The sequence below is a fragment of the Ptychodera flava genome, chromosome 16 (genome assembly GCF_041260155.1).
Source record: "Ptychodera flava strain L36383 chromosome 16, AS_Pfla_20210202, whole genome shotgun sequence".
Taxonomy (NCBI): Eukaryota; Metazoa; Hemichordata; class Enteropneusta; family Ptychoderidae; genus Ptychodera; species Ptychodera flava.
The window spans coordinates 5,692,185-5,708,155 of NC_091943.1; the positions used below are offsets into that span (position 1 = coordinate 5,692,185).

General features: G+C 35.2%; 1 protein-coding gene across 6 annotated transcripts in view; it reads left to right on the top strand.

The window, feature by feature from the left end:
• Positions 1 to 15,971, top strand: part of LOC139152625 (P-selectin-like) — a 117,971-nt gene that overhangs the window by 11,522 nt on the left and 90,478 nt on the right. Inside the window, exon 1 of one of the 6 annotated variants that reach the window (XM_070725871.1) lies at positions 11,115 to 11,235. The exons of the other annotated variants lie outside the window; for them this stretch is intronic. Coding sequence (XP_070581972.1) covers positions 11,214 to 11,235 — 22 coding nt within the window. The 5' untranslated portion in view covers positions 11,115 to 11,213. Of the gene's footprint in view, positions 1 to 11,114; positions 11,236 to 15,971 lie in introns of those variants that run through there. 6 annotated transcript variants of the gene reach the window in all.

Sequence of the window (15,971 nt, forward strand, 5' to 3'; positions counted from 1 at the left end):
CAGCAAGAAATTGAATTTTATATATTGCATACAAATATTGAAAAAAATTATCAACAGTTGCATTCTTCTGCGCCGCGGCGTTACTAGGCCCACTTGTTTGTTGTTGTTGTTGTTGTTTTTTTTTGGGGGGGGGGTTTACGGAAAATCATGCTTGTTTAGATTTAAGTTACGAAATTTGACAAAATGGTCCTAGATTTTGTTTGTTTCTAGATTTTGTTTAATTATGACTGACATTAGATGTCATAAATGTTATTAATTTTTCTTTGAATTACAAACCTTGGAATAAGAAAATGTAAAAGGTGAAAGGGAATCAACATATATTCAGGTCCCCATAGGCAGTGCAAAACTTTGGAGTGCGCCCCTCTAATAGCCACAAAATTTACAAATCCCCCCTGAATTCCTCCAGTCCCCCTTTTTGTGGACGCAAAAGGGACCGCGATAGGCGAAACTGCGCTCGCTTTTACTGTCTACTCTTATGATGTAGTGATGCTGGTACTAGTACCAGTACAACAGGACTCACGCGTGCTCAGTCGCATTATGCCATGCTTTTTGAGTGACTCAGGATGTGGGTATAGCCTACACCCGGCAGCCGATGACCATTTTTGTACGCGGAATGGCGATATGGGCGAGTGGGCGTGCGTCACTGGCCATAAGCCGACAAGGGGAGGGGTCACTTGGTAGGCAAGCTGACGTCACTCCACTGGAGGAAAGAAACGGAAGTTGTACAACCAAGCGAGGGATGGCGACGGATCCGTGAAAAATGAACGGAAGACACCAGGAATGGAAGTTCACAAAAAAGTACAAAAAGCACGATTAGAAGCAGGGGAAAGCATAAGTGTGCGCATGCGTGTAAGGGCATCCTCGTACGCGGATGTCATTTCAAAGATGAACGTGCTTCTTGAGATACTTGTTTTGTACCTTTAGAAGCACAATCAGTAAATATCAGTAAATATAGGAAAATTGCATGTTAAACTCATTTTTAATGCTGTCAGTTTTTATTAAGGTAAACGTAGAATGCCTACATTTCTACATAACAACATCTCTCCCCCTCCCTCTATGACATATGCTTCTTGAGCGATATATTTTGTATCTTTAGAAGCACTCAATCAGAAAATATGGGAATATTGCATGCTAAACTCATTTTTAATGCTGTCAATTTATATTAAGGTAAACGTAAAATGCCTACTTTTAAACATAACAATGTCTCTCACTCTCTCCACACCATCCCCCACCCCCTTATCTAATTATGATGTGCTTCTTGAGATATATACTTTTTGTCCTTAGAAGCACTCAGTCAGAAAGTATAGCAAAATTGCATTGTTTTTGAAAATTATTTAATTTCTTTGTAGTGAAAGTTTGAATGCCTAGTGTGGATCACTAACATGTAATGCTTCTTGAGATACATATTTTTTACTCTTAGAAGCACACCGAAAAAAGATAGGAAAATCGCATCAATTACACCCTATTATGTTAAATTCAGTCATTCTATAATAGTTAAATATAGAATGCCTAAGTGTGGATCACAGTTTAAACAAAAAACTTTTTCCTCCCCTCTGTTATGGCTCTTGCTTCTTGAGATACAATTTTGTACCATTAGACCTCAACCAACTCCACTTACAGACAATCAATGTTCAACAAATCTGAAATTTGGCAAACCATAAGTCATTCATGGATAATTTTAATATTACAACAAAGGATGACCATAATAAGTTGCCTAGCTTATACTGGATACCAAAGCTCCACAAAACACCTTACAAAGCTAGGTTTATCGCAGGATCTTCAAAATGTTCAACAACAGAGTTATCGAAAATACTGACTTCTGTTCTTTGTACTGTTAAACGGGGACTTCAAGCATACTGTGATGTTGTCTTTTCTCGGAGTGGTATAAATCAAATGTGGATATTAAAAAATTCGAAGGAACTCTTGGAAAATTTGAAATCAAGATCTGTTTCAAAAATACATCTATTAAACTTTCGATTTTTCCACATTGTATACCACAATACCACATGATAAATTGAAAGAACGCTTGAAAAACATCATCAACCAAGCATTTTTCTACAAAAAACGGTTCACGCCGTTACAAATATGTGGTATTAGGGTATAATTCTACATATTTTGTTAAAAATACAACTAATGCTAAAGTGTTTTATACCGAGAAAGACATTATCAGTATGCTTGATTTCCTCATTGACAACATATTTGTTGAATTTGGAGGACACATTTTCCAACAGTGTATAGGAATTCCCATGGGCACTAACTGTGCTCCCTTACTTGCCGACTTATTTCTGTTCTCATACGAGGCAGAATTTATCCAGAACCTTATCAAGCAGAAAAAGGTCTCTGTAGCTCGTACTTTCAACCTAACATTTAGATACATAGACGATGTTATTTCATTGAATAACTCTGAATTCAGTAAATATCTCGCTATGATTTATCCTCCAGAATTGGAGATTAAAGAAACTACAGAAACGGCCTCTTCTGCTTCATATCTGGACATTTACTTGAATTTGACTCCAATGGTCACCTTTCTACTAGGCTATATGACAAGAGAGATGATTTCAACTTTAGTATAATTAATTTTCCACACCTCATCAGTAATATTCCACTCTCACCTGCTTATGGGGTATACATTTCCCAGCTTATTCGATATGCAAGAGCATGCAGTTCATATGGTGATTTTGTAGAGAGACATGGCCATCTCTCTTACAAACTGTTAAATCAAGGTTACACCAGAGCAAGACTTGTCTCTATATTCAAACGCTTTTTTGGCAGGTATCGCAAGCTGGTAGATAAATACAATATCTCTCTTCGACAAATGATCACTGATGGCATCGGTGACATTGGGCCTTAGTTAGTGACCACTACCTATCTGACTTACAGATTGATATATGGCGGGTGCCACATGTGGGGCAGGATGCGCTTACTATTTTCGAAACACCTGACATCACTTCTTGGTCTTTTGGCCAGAGGTCCATATATCTTTCTTTCATGAATTTGACTTTGTTTGTACCGTCTATTTACTGTCTGTTCTGTGCTGTTTTGTGTCTATGTTTACAACTATTGTCTTACAAATTTTGACCTAGTGTTATTGGATTATGGATTGGTATGATTGCGATTATTAGAATCACAATGAGAAAAATTACGAAAATTGCATGTTAAAACTAATTTTTAAGCAATCATGCCATTTTGTGTTCAGTTAAAATTAATATGCATATTTTAGGTCACAGTTTTAAACCAAAATCCCTCCCCTGTGTGATGTCTTGTGCTTGTTGAGATATATATTTTGTACTCTAAAAAGCACAATGAGAAAAAAATATGAAATTTGAATATTAAAACCAATTCTGTCGACAATATGTCTTTTCCTGCTTAGTTAAATTTAAAATGTCTAAAGTGTGTGTCACTTTTTAAACATAAATATCTCACCTAGCTACCCTCTATGAATACATGTGCTTCTTGAGATATATATTTTGTGCTTCTTAATATATTTTGCACTCTAAGAAGCACAATGAGACAAATATACAGAACATTGAATGTTAAAACCAAGTTTGTATGCAATATGATGTCCTTTACCATTTAGTTAAAGCAAAATTCTTTAGTGTTGGGTCACAGTTTAAACGAAAAATCCCTCCCCTGTATAATGTGTAGGCCTAACTGTGCTTCACGTGGGTTTTTTGTAACTCTTAGAAGCACAATGAAAAAAAGAAAATTCTATGAGCTTTAAACCCAACATTTTTCTCAAATTATGTCATTTTATAGTACGTAAACATATCCGGGATACTATATTACTTTTGTGGATGCAGTACAAACATAAGAATATATGTCTTCTCTTCTCTATTATCACTTGTGCTTCTTGAGATACATAATTTGCACTCAGAAACACAGAAAGAAAGTAGAAAAGTGCATGGCCAAACCTGTTAGAAGCACACTGTAAAAAGACATGAAAATAAAGAAATTCATCATTGTAACGTAATTCATTGATTAAATTCTTTCATGTTTTATGAAGCAATTGTGACTTATCTTCTATAGACCAATTTTATTAATTAAACAAACACTTTTTCCTGTTGAATTATGACTGGTGCTTCTTGCGAGACATATTTTGTGTCCTCAGAAGCACACTATAAGAAGACATGAAAATAAATAAATTCATTATTGTAACGTAAGTTATCGACGAAATTCTTCCATGGGTTATGAAGCAATGAAATTGTGACTAATCTTCCACAGACCATTTAAAAAAACATTCTTGTTATATTAAGACTGGTGCTTCTTGCGAGACATATATTTTGTGTCCTTAGAAGCACATTATTAAAAAACATGAAAATATAAAGAAATTGAACCATTCTACCATAACTTGTCGATGGAATTATTCACGTTCTATAAAGCAATAGTGATTTATCTTCCACAGACCAATTTTATAATTCAAAAAAAAAAAAACACACTTTCCTATCGAATTATGACTTGTGCTTCTTGCGAGACATATTTTGTATCCTTAGAAGCACACTGTTAAAAAACATGAAAATCAAGAAATCGCACCATTTTAACGTAACTCATTGATTAAATTCTTTCAAAGTTTATTAAGCAATTGTGACTTATCTTCTACCGACCACTTTTAATTGAAAAAAAACTTTTCCTTATTATGACTGGTGCTTCTTGCGAGACATATTTTGTGTCCTTAGAAGCACATTGTGTTAAAAGACATGAAAATCAAGAAATTGCACCATTTTAACGTAACCCAATAATGAAATTCTTTCATATTTAACAAAGCGATTGTGACTTATGTTGTTCAGACCGATTTTATTCGGTAAAAACACTTCTCCGTTTATATTCTGACTTGTGATTCCTGCGAGACATATTATATATCCTGAAAAGCACACTGTTAAAAGACATAAAAATATAGAAGTTACACCATTTTATGGTAGCTCTTTGATGAAATCCTTCCACAGCATCGTGATTTATCTTCTACAGACCTCCTTTTATTCAAAAAACCCTCTTCTTATTATAATTCCGTGTATCTGAGGACCAATCTTCGGTTTAAAAATTATCTTCATGTGTATCAAATAACAACCATTGTTTGATGTTGAAACATAGCAATATTCTGCTGGTTATCATCGCGTCTTTAAAAACACATCTTGAAGATTTTAAGCGCTAATTTCGAGGTTTATGACAGGTAAGTATAAAGTGAACAAAAGACAATCCATCTGTTAATATATTCAAAATTTTTGATTAATTACAAGAATCTGATAGTGTAAAAATGTGGCAATTAGTAAACATTGAATGTATATTCTCTCTTGTTTTTGCTTTTCTGGTGATGACAAGTATTTCAGTCATTTCTTGGAATGTGAATGGATGTCACGCTCTTTATAACGGTACAACTTTCTGTCTTAACTAAAGTGTAACCATTGCGCTGACTTTAATTTTCTACAAGAAACCCATTCTACAATGGCAAATCAGGTACATTGGAAAGTTGTTTGGCGTGCGCCTATTTACTTCTTTTATGGAACGAGCAATTTTGCTGGTGTTGCGGTGCTGTTTCCGCGAAACAAAAATGTTATGTTGTTTCTGTCAAAAGTATCATTCAAGGTCGTTTACTGCATTTGCATGTTAAAATGGATGATACTTCCTATCATTTCCTCAATGTTTTTGCTCCTACCAATGGAGATGGTCGTTGCGTTTTCTTTCAAAGGCTTCGTACAGATTCATGAAATATGACTAAAACCTACCCATACCCCAAAGTTTAACATCGCAAATTACAGTGGATCGCAAATTCTACCAATTATTTGCTAGACATAATAAGAAATGCAATGCTTTGTATGAAATCTGTTTTAATTGCTACAGAAACATACCAGAAATATAAAATTGACTTTTAATAGAAAAAATATTTGGATTGTATAGCTGTAATAGCCATATTTTGAAGAGTAATGCATTATCACAGTTCTGCAGACTGGCACCTTTTTTCAAATTGTTAAATTATTCTTGTGAGTCATCTAATGAGCTTAACCTGGCTTGTTTAGTATTAGAAAGGCAATTTATTAGTCTTCAAAATGACATATTGTAATGTTCAATATTGTCTATCTTTGTTTCTGAAATAAGACAAACATTTACCCGATACCCTAAAGTTTGTATCGGAAATTACTGTTACAGCTAATCTCAAATTTTACCAAAGTTTTACTTAGATATATTACAAAGACAATACTTCGTATGAAATCTGCTTTATTTGCTGCAGGGAAATGTCATAAATATATCAAGACTTTTAATAGCAAAAACATTGCCATACTTTTGCTACACATGATACAAAAGTCAACGTTTATATAAAATCTGATTTGTTTGTTTGTTTGTTTCAAAAGTATGTCACAAATATGAAATAAACTTTTAATGGGAAGATAATATGATTTAGTAGCCATTTTGATCATTTTGGTAGGGCACCCAGATATGGCACATGTATGTGTTTCAGCAAATTTGCCGTGATACGTGGGTACCCTTCCAAATATGATCCAAATGGCTACTAAATCATATCATATTCCTGTTAAAACTTATTTCATATTTGTGAAATAATCGTAATCATACCAATCCATAATCCGATAACACTAGGTCAAAATTCGTAATACACAAGTTATAAAACATAGACTCTTGACAGAACAGAGCAGATAGTAAAGTACCCGTACACACTCATGTAACTCTCATTCTAGGGCTGAATTAGGTAAATCTGGACTCATTGCTCAATTGAATTCCTTATAATCAAAATTCACTCCTGTATAAGCAAGCTAACAGATTTTGCAGACAACATATTGCTTTTTTCTTTCCTTTTTATCCTTTCTGTCGTTATTCACGTAAATAACTGACGCTAACATTCCGTTCAGAACTGTACATATATTTCACTGTTATATTAAGCTGGCAAAACTGTGCGTTGCTGCACTAAAAGTCAAACCACAGAACTGTTGCTATACAAAAATACTAAAACAACACTACTGTGCATTAATCTCTGCGTGCATTGCTATGTCGTTTTCATGTTTTTTTGCGCATTCTTGTTGGTTAAAGAGTAAAAAAGTGAGGAGAAATTTAAAAACCGCGTCACCGCATCATTTTTGCAATATGTCTAGTATGGGAAACAAATTTGTAACAATTTACGCTAAACGGAAAAAATAAATTGAAGAAAAGAAAATTGAGTACGAGACAATGTGATTACAAATCGATCTATAGATATATCTATCCATCTATCTGATGACGAATTTATCGATCGATAAATCGATCTATCGATTAATTGATCTATTTTTCTATCGAATTGATAGATCCTTCGTTCTATCGATCGATCTGCCCATCAATTTATCTATCGATCAATTGATCGATCGACCGACCATCTATCAAACATCAATATATAGATCGATCGATCTATCGATTGAGTGATCGATTTATCTAGCGATAAATTGATCGACCTATCTATCTATCCGTCTATCTATCTATCTATCTAATATCTATCTATCTATAAATCGATCGATCTATCGCTCCCAATGAATCACTGAATCAGATGTTATCAGTTAATTGATACAGTATTGGTTGTTTTGATGCAGTATTGGTGACTTTTCTACGTTATCAGTTGATTTAATCCGTTGTTGGTTCATTGATACGTTATCGGTAAATTTGTTGATACGTTATCGGTTAGGAAAAATTACTACGTTATCGGGTTTGATACGTTATTGGTTAGTAACAAAGTTATCGGTTTTAACAAGGCTTCTGAAAAATACAGGTTTGTTATCCGGGGGGGGGGGGTGCATGTAGCCCCTCTAGCCCACGGCACATAAACGTATACTTTCAACTAATGCTCATGATATAAATACTCTTGTTACTCGTAAAACCGAATTTAGGGTTAAAATATTGGTTTTCTGTTTACAAGCTTGCCAGCAAAAATTATCTATCGTAAGTCTCTCGGGTCTTTTGGTTGGCCCTTGGCGTGGGCGTACTGATCACCTGCTTGAATTTTTTTTGAATAGTATTGGTCTCACAGTCCTTGGTACTTATTTGGGTAACAGTAGTGAGTATTAAAAAAAAACTGGATTGACTGTATAAATAATGGCGGGATAGATATGCTCCAGCTATGCCATTCCAAGGCCGCGTCATGTAATAATCCCTTGCTGTAACCAAACTCTTCCATCTTTTGATTTGCCTCTGTCCTCCTGCTTTTATCATCGATGAAATTCAACATAATTTTCTTGATTTCCTCTGGCAAGGAAAATTTGGGTATCAAATCAATCAGTTTTTGCTCCATTGAAGTTAGGAGGGCAAAAGCTTATCGATATCTTTTCACGTTTGAAAGCTTTTAGGTGAAATATCTTCAAAAAATATGTATTTAGGTCTGGATAATCCTTCATTTTTGTTCGCTGTTACACCTCTCAACTTTTTATAGTCAGTTTTCAGTATGTTTCAGGATGTCTACCTAGATTTTATCTTTAGCTTTTGAAAATTAAAATGGTCTGTAGAAGATTAGTCACAATATTAATGACTTCATAAACCATGAAAGAATTTCGTCGATAAGTCACAATTGCTTCAAAAAACGTGAAATAATTTCATCAATAAGTTATGGTAAAATGGTGCAATTTCTTATATTTTCATGTTTTTAATAGTGTGCTTCTAAGGACACAAAATATGTCTCGCAAGAAGCACAAATTGGAAGATAAAAGGAAAAAGTTTTTTTTTAAATTAAGATAGACAGTAGAAGATAAGTCACAATTGCTTAATAAAGTATGAAAGAAATTCATGAGTTAGTTAAGTTAAAATGGTGTAATTTCTTTACATTTTCATGTTTTCATAGTGTGCTTCTGAGGACACAAAATATGTCTCGCAAAAAGCACCAGTCATATATCAAAGGAAAAAGTGGGTTTTTTTTCAATTGAAAGTGGTCGGTAGAAGATAAGTCACAATTGCTTAATAAACTGTGAAAGAATTTAATCAATGAGTTACGTTAAAACGGTGCAATTTCTTTATATTTTCACGTTTTTTTAACAATGTGCTTCTAAGGATACAAAATATGTCTCGCAAGAAGCACAAGTCATAATTCAATAGGAAAGTGTGGTTTTTTATTTGAATTATTAAAATTGTTCTGTGGAAGATAAGTCACAATTGCTTCATAAAACATGAAATAATTTCATCACTAAGTTATGGTAGAATGGTGTAATTTCTTTGTATTTCCTGTTTGTAATAGTGTGCTTCTAAGGACACAAAATATGTCTTGCAAGAAGCATCAGTCATAATTCAATAGGAAAAGTGGGTTTTGTTTTGTTTTTTGAATGATTAAAATCAGTTTGTAGAAGATAAGTCGAATTGCTTCATATAACATGAAATAATTTCATCACTTAGTTATGTTAAAATGGTGTAATTTCTTTATATTTTCCTGTTTTTAATAGTGTGCTTCTAAGGACACAAAATATGTCTTGCAAGAAGCACCAGTCATAATTCAATAGGAAAGTGTGGTTTTTTATTTGAATTATTAAAATTGGTCTGTGGAAGATAAGTCACAATATCTTCATAAAACATGAAATAATTTCATCAATAAGTTACGGTAAAATGATGCAATTTCTTTATATTTTCATGTTTTTTAACAGTGTGCTTCTAAGGATACAAAATATGTCTCGCAAGAAGCACCAGTCATAATATCAAAGGAAAAAGTTTTTTTTTTTCAATTGAAAGTGGTCGGTAGAAGATAAGTCACAATTCCTTCATAAAACATGAAATAATTTCATCAATAAGTTATGGTAAAATGGTTCAATTTCTTAATATTTTCATGTTTTTAATAGTGTGCTTCTAAGGACACAAAATATGTTTTTGCAAGAAGCACAAATTGGAATATAAAAAGAAAAAGTTTTTTTAAATTAAAGATGGCCAGTAGAAGATAAGTCACAATCGCTTAATAAAATATGAAAGAAATTCATCAGTAACTGAAGTTAAAATGGTGTAATTTATTTATATATTCATCTTTTTAATAGTGTGCTTCTAAGGACACAAAATATGTCTTGCAAGAAGTACCAGTTATAATATCAAAGGAAAAAGTGTTTTTTTCAATTGAAAGTGGTCGGTAGAAGGTAAGTCACAATTGCTTAATAAACTGTGAAAGAATTTAATCAATGAGTTACGTTAAAACGGTGCAATATCTTTATATTTTCATGTTTTTTAACAATGTGCTTCTAAGGATACAAAATATGTCTCGCAAGAAGCACAAGTCATAATTCAATAGGAAAGTGTGGTTTTTTATTTGAATCATTAAATTGTTCTTTGGAAGATAAGTCACAATTGCTTCATAAAACATGAAATAATTTCATCAATAAGTTACGGTAAAAATGGTGCAAATTCTTTATATTTTCATGTTTTTAATAGTGTGCTTCTGAGGAAACAAAACATGTCTTGCAAGAAGCACCAGCCATAACATCAAAGGAAATTTTTTTTATTCAATTGAAAGTGGTCTTCGTAGAAGATAAGTCACAATTGCTTCATAAAACGTGAAATAATTTTATCAATAGTTACGGTAAAATGGTGCAATTTCTTTATATTTTCATGTTTTTTAACAATGTGCTTCTAAGGATACAAAATATGTCTCGCAAGAAGCACAAATAGGAAGATATAAGGAAAAAGTGTGGTTTTTTTTTTATTACAGATGGTCAGTAGAAGATAAGTCACAATTGTTTCATAAAACGTGAAATAAATTCATCAGTAAGTTAAGTTAAAATAGTGCAATTTCTTTATATTTTCATGTATTTAATCGTGTGCTTCTAAGGCACAAAATATGTCTCGCAAGAAGCACCAGTCATAATTTAATGGGGAAAAAAAGGGTTTTGAGTAAAGTGGTTAAAATGGTGCAATTTCTTTATTTTCATGTCTTTTTACAGTGTGCTTCCAAGGATACGAAATATGTCTCGCAAGAAGCACCAGTCGTATTTGGAAACAGAGAGCACGGACGATACGATCACATGTGGATTTCACTACGATTGTGGTTCTAGAGGTACAAAACAAGTATCTCAAGAAGCACGTTGCTTTGATCTTTCAAATGACATCCGCGTACGAGGATGAACGCATGCGCACACTTTGCTGCTTCTAATCGTGCTTTTTGTATTTTTTTGTAAGCTTCCATTCCTCAAGACACAGGTTAGTTCAGTTCAGTTCAGTTCAGTTCGGAAAAGGGAGAGATATCCTTCACCGGATAATAGATCCCTCTGGCAAACGCATAAAAACAGATGACGGTCAACAGCTTAACAGGTACACATGTAGGAGTCGTAGGAGTTTTGAAGGCATTAACACTGTCAGAGTTAATGACCCACTCAGGCAGGCTGTTCCATACGGTGACTCCTCTACATGGGAAGGAGAATTTACGCAGGTCCAATCTGGATGTTGGTTTTACTAATTTCTGGAAATGACCTCTAGTCCGGGCATCTATGTTTACTTGCAGGGAAACACAACATGAATCAATTCCATTCAGAATTTTGTACACCTGGATCATGTCTCCTCTAATTCTTCTAGCTTGTAAGCTAGTAAGTTTCAGTAACGCAGTCTCTGTTCATAAGGTAGTTGACATAAACAGGAACAAGTTTGTAGCACGTCTCTGCACTTTTTCTAAAATTGAAATATCTTTGGCCATCCACGGCGACCAGGCTTGCACAGCATATTCCAAGTTAGGTCGTACCAACTGCTTGTAAAGACGAACTATTATGTCTTTTGACTTATAAGACATTGTCCTTTTAATCAAACAAGCACCTTGTTTGCTTTTCTGGCTGATTCCACACACATTCGGGTTGGCTTTAAACTTTGATGTATCAAAACTCCTAGGTCCTTTTCTTCCTCAACACTTCCAATGCAGTACCATCCATCATATAAGGGTAGTTTGAATTGTTGAAGCCCATGTGTATTACCTTGCACTTGCTTACGTTGAAACTCATCTGCCATTTATCAGCCCAAGACTGAAGTTTGCCGATGTCCTCTTGTAACAATGAAGTGTCCTCATCTTGTCTGATTGCTCTATATAATTTAGTGTCATCTGCAAATTTTTTGATTGACGATGCAACTCCTAAGTCAATGTCATTTATATATATTAAAAACAGCACAGGCCCTAAGACCGAGCCTTGAGGTACACCACTACACACATTTTGCCAAGACGAAGATGCACCATTAATGACAACCCGTTGCTGCCTATCTTGTAACCATGCTTCAATCCACTGTGTTATTGATCCAGAAATTCCATGACAGTCCAGTTTTTTTATCAATCTTTTGTGAGGGACTTTATCAAAGGCCTTGGCGAAATCCAAATAAATTACATCAGTTGGGTGACCATTGTCGATACATTGAGTGACTTCATCCAAAATTCCAATAGGTTGGTCAAACAGGACCTTCCATTCCGGAAACCATGTTGAGAATTAATTAACAGATTGTTAGCTTCCAAGTGCTTTACTATATGGTCCCGGATAATCGACTCTAGAATTTTACACAAGATGCAGGTTAGACTAACAGGCCTATAGTTGCTGGGTTTGGATTTGTCACCTTTCTTGAAAAGTGGAGTTACATTCGCCTTTTTCCAGTCTTCTGGTATACATCCTGTTGCTATGGATTCGTTATAAATTAATGCCAATGGATCAACAATCTGGTTCATGCAGTTGACAACAACATACGAAAGTATCCCATCTGGACCTGGTGCTTTAAATGATGAAAGTCTGCTCAGTTTTGATACAATAACCTCCTTATCAATTTTGACTACCGGCGACATTTTTGATTTCAAGTCTCTGAATTGCATTGCTGGATTTGGCACAGATTGGACGTCCTCATGAGTAAATACAGAAGCAAAAAATTTGTTTAGCACCTCGGCTTTGGCTTCGTCTGACTTTTGCACAAATCCTTCATTGTCAACCAATGGACTTACAGTGTCTTTAACTTTTTGTTTAGAGCGGGCATAAGCGTAAAAAGCCTTAGGATTGGTTTTAATGTGCTGGACCAATTTGGCTTCATACTCTCTCTTGGCCATCCGAACTTCAGACACAACTTGATTCCTGTACTGTCTGTACTGGTTTAGACTATCAACATCATTGCTTCCTCTGAACTTTGCCCACATTTTCCTCTTCTTTCTGATCAAACTTAATAGGTGTTTGTTCATCCAGTGTGGTCTACTCCTCTTACTACTCTTCTTCTTCAATGGAATGCACTCAGCTGTAGCTTTGATAATAATCTCTTTAAAAGACACCACATCTCGTCTGTTGTTTTATACTCAAAAATCTTTGTCCAGTCAGTAGATTGTAAGATCGATGACAGTTTTGGTAAGTCAGCATTGCGCATATCTGGAGCATATTTTACTGGTGAACTAGAAACTGGTGCACAAGTATGGATATTGAACTCCAACAAACTGTGGTCGCTTTTTCCAAGATTACCAACTGAATGCGCATTACTTATGACATCAGGTTCACTGGATAGAATTAAATCCAGACAGTTTTTGTCTCTCGTTGGAAAGTCAATATGCTGTGACAAATAGTTATCTTGCACTGTATCCAAAAATTGCTGGCCATTACTATCTGATTCCATCGTTGACCAATTTATATTGGGGTAGTTGAAATCTCCACAGATGACAACATTCCTGCTAGCAACTTGGGATATAAGCCTATACAGCTTATCATTATTCTCTGTTGAACTGCTAGGAGATCTGTAGATTACACCAAACAAGACTGATAGAGATGCATTCACTGTGATAGTACACCATACTGAGTTGATAAATTTGAAATCTTGCCAGGCATGTTCTTCAACAATTGTGTACTCATCCTTACATAAAGAAACACACCGCCTCCTCTACCTTATGAGTGTCCTGTCTGTCTTGTCTTAGAGGCTTGTGATATCCGTCGAGACACAGTTCTGTTGAATCAATATCTTCATAGGTCCATGTTTCAGTTAGTGCAATGATGTCATACTCGCCATCTGCAACAAATATTGCCAACTCATCTCTTTTGTTCATCACACTTTGAGCATTACCATACAAACATTTCAAGGAATATTTTCTATTCTGGTTAGCGTTTGTAGATACAAATAAATTACTAGTACTATTACAGTATTTACACGGGACTTTTGGAGCTTAACTAGTTTTTTGTTCCATTCCGCTCTCCGGATATCCGGACTATTGCTCCTCTTCTTATTCTCAAATCTGTTCCCCGAGTTCAACTCTTCTCTTTAATTCAGTTTTTAGGGCTTGATCATGTTCATATTGTTTCTTTGTTAGGTCTGGAGTAAAGTATATGTGGCTGTAATCTGCGTTGTCACTTGTCTTGATTTTTCGTGCATTTGTAAGAATTTTCCTCCTGTTTTCTGAATTCTGTAATTTCACCTTTATAGGTCTATGGTAATTATCCCCTCTCTTTAGGCCAATGCGCTGAACAGTAATTTCTTCTTTTGTTATTTCAGGCAACCCAATTTCTTGCATTATTTCCTCAACTATAGTAGTGTCATCTTTGCCTTCCACTTCCTTGCACTTCTTTATCATTATATTAGCCTTCCTTTTCTCTATGTCAAGTTCTTCTTTTATACAATCAGGGACTGATTTGGTTATTTTACTCATATCAACCTTCATTTCGGAGACAGTACCCTCCAGCTGTTGCAACGAGTGATTCATACACTGCATTTCATTTTCCAGCTTTTCTTGTTTCTGTTCAAATTTACTCATCAGCTTCATGATACTCGCTGCACAGGTGTTACACTTAGCACAGTACCAGTGTATGGAACTGTTCTCTTCATTTGCGTTTTCACTAAGAAATTTATACGTAGCTTTGTCCACATTTTCACAGTCCGTGTGATGCCAAAAATTGCAAATTCCGCACAAAATAGCTTGGTCAGTATCGTTAACTATTTGCTTACATGTTCCGCAATGGCTAGAACTGGACGTTGCTGCTGTATTTGTCTCTTGAGTCTTCTGGCCTTTCGGCCTTGTGGAGCTCCCTCTTCGGCCGGTAGTGGCCGTTGTTCTCGTTGACGACGCCATATTGGATTACATTGGCTGTCAGTGCACTATACACTGTAGTTTGAAGTTACAGCATGCGACGGCAGAAACTCTTCCACCCAAAAATATATGATCACAAGCTCCACAATATGTTTAAAAAGGCGCTCAGACGTCGAAGAAACAGTAACTAAGTCAAAACAGCGGAGAAACAAGATCAATTTTCACACACGCATGCAGACGTGACCGTACCCTTGACACATGCGCAATGAAACATGAAAATGACTGCGTATTTCCGTCAACAACTTCCGCAGAAAAACTTGTTTCTCAAATCGATTTAGTCGCAGTCGATTTGAAATTGTGTTATTGTTCTGGTGTTATACTGTTTTTTACGCTGTCTCGGGTAGGTAGATTCGATTGTTTTGTTGTTTTCGCCATATGTCCCAAAACTCACTGTTGTTGTTGTTGTTGTTGAATGCTCTGTTGTTTTCATTGAAACTCGCACATTGAAACTCCACCATGTTGTGTAATCGCTTCTTTAAAAAAGCGATGGTGCCGACGCACGGTTTCAACGTAGTATTTTTACCACAACGCGAAGTATAGACTTATGCCTTCAGTTTTCTGACGTCGATGTTTGCCGATTATAACGCATTGTAAAGTGTACGGACGGTCAGTCAGTGTCGATCAGTTTTTCACTAGTTTTTAGCGACGAAGTTACGTAACTGAGGAAGCTTATAGAGTTGGGAGAGGCAAAGTTGACGTCATTTCCGTCAACAACTTCCGTAAAACTATTTTGTCACACCACGTGATCAGTGTTATCTAACGACTAAAGCATACCATTCACGCTGCACTCTCACTATCAGCGAAAATAGTATCGTGTTGGATTGATTGACATTATAATTGAACGTAGAGTGTACATGTGAGTGTATTGGCTTACATGAAAATGCGATAGACAATGATGCATTTACGTTAGAACGTCCATGCTTGATCAAATTGTTTTTGTTCTGTCAGTGTAAATTACGAGATTGGGGTAGCC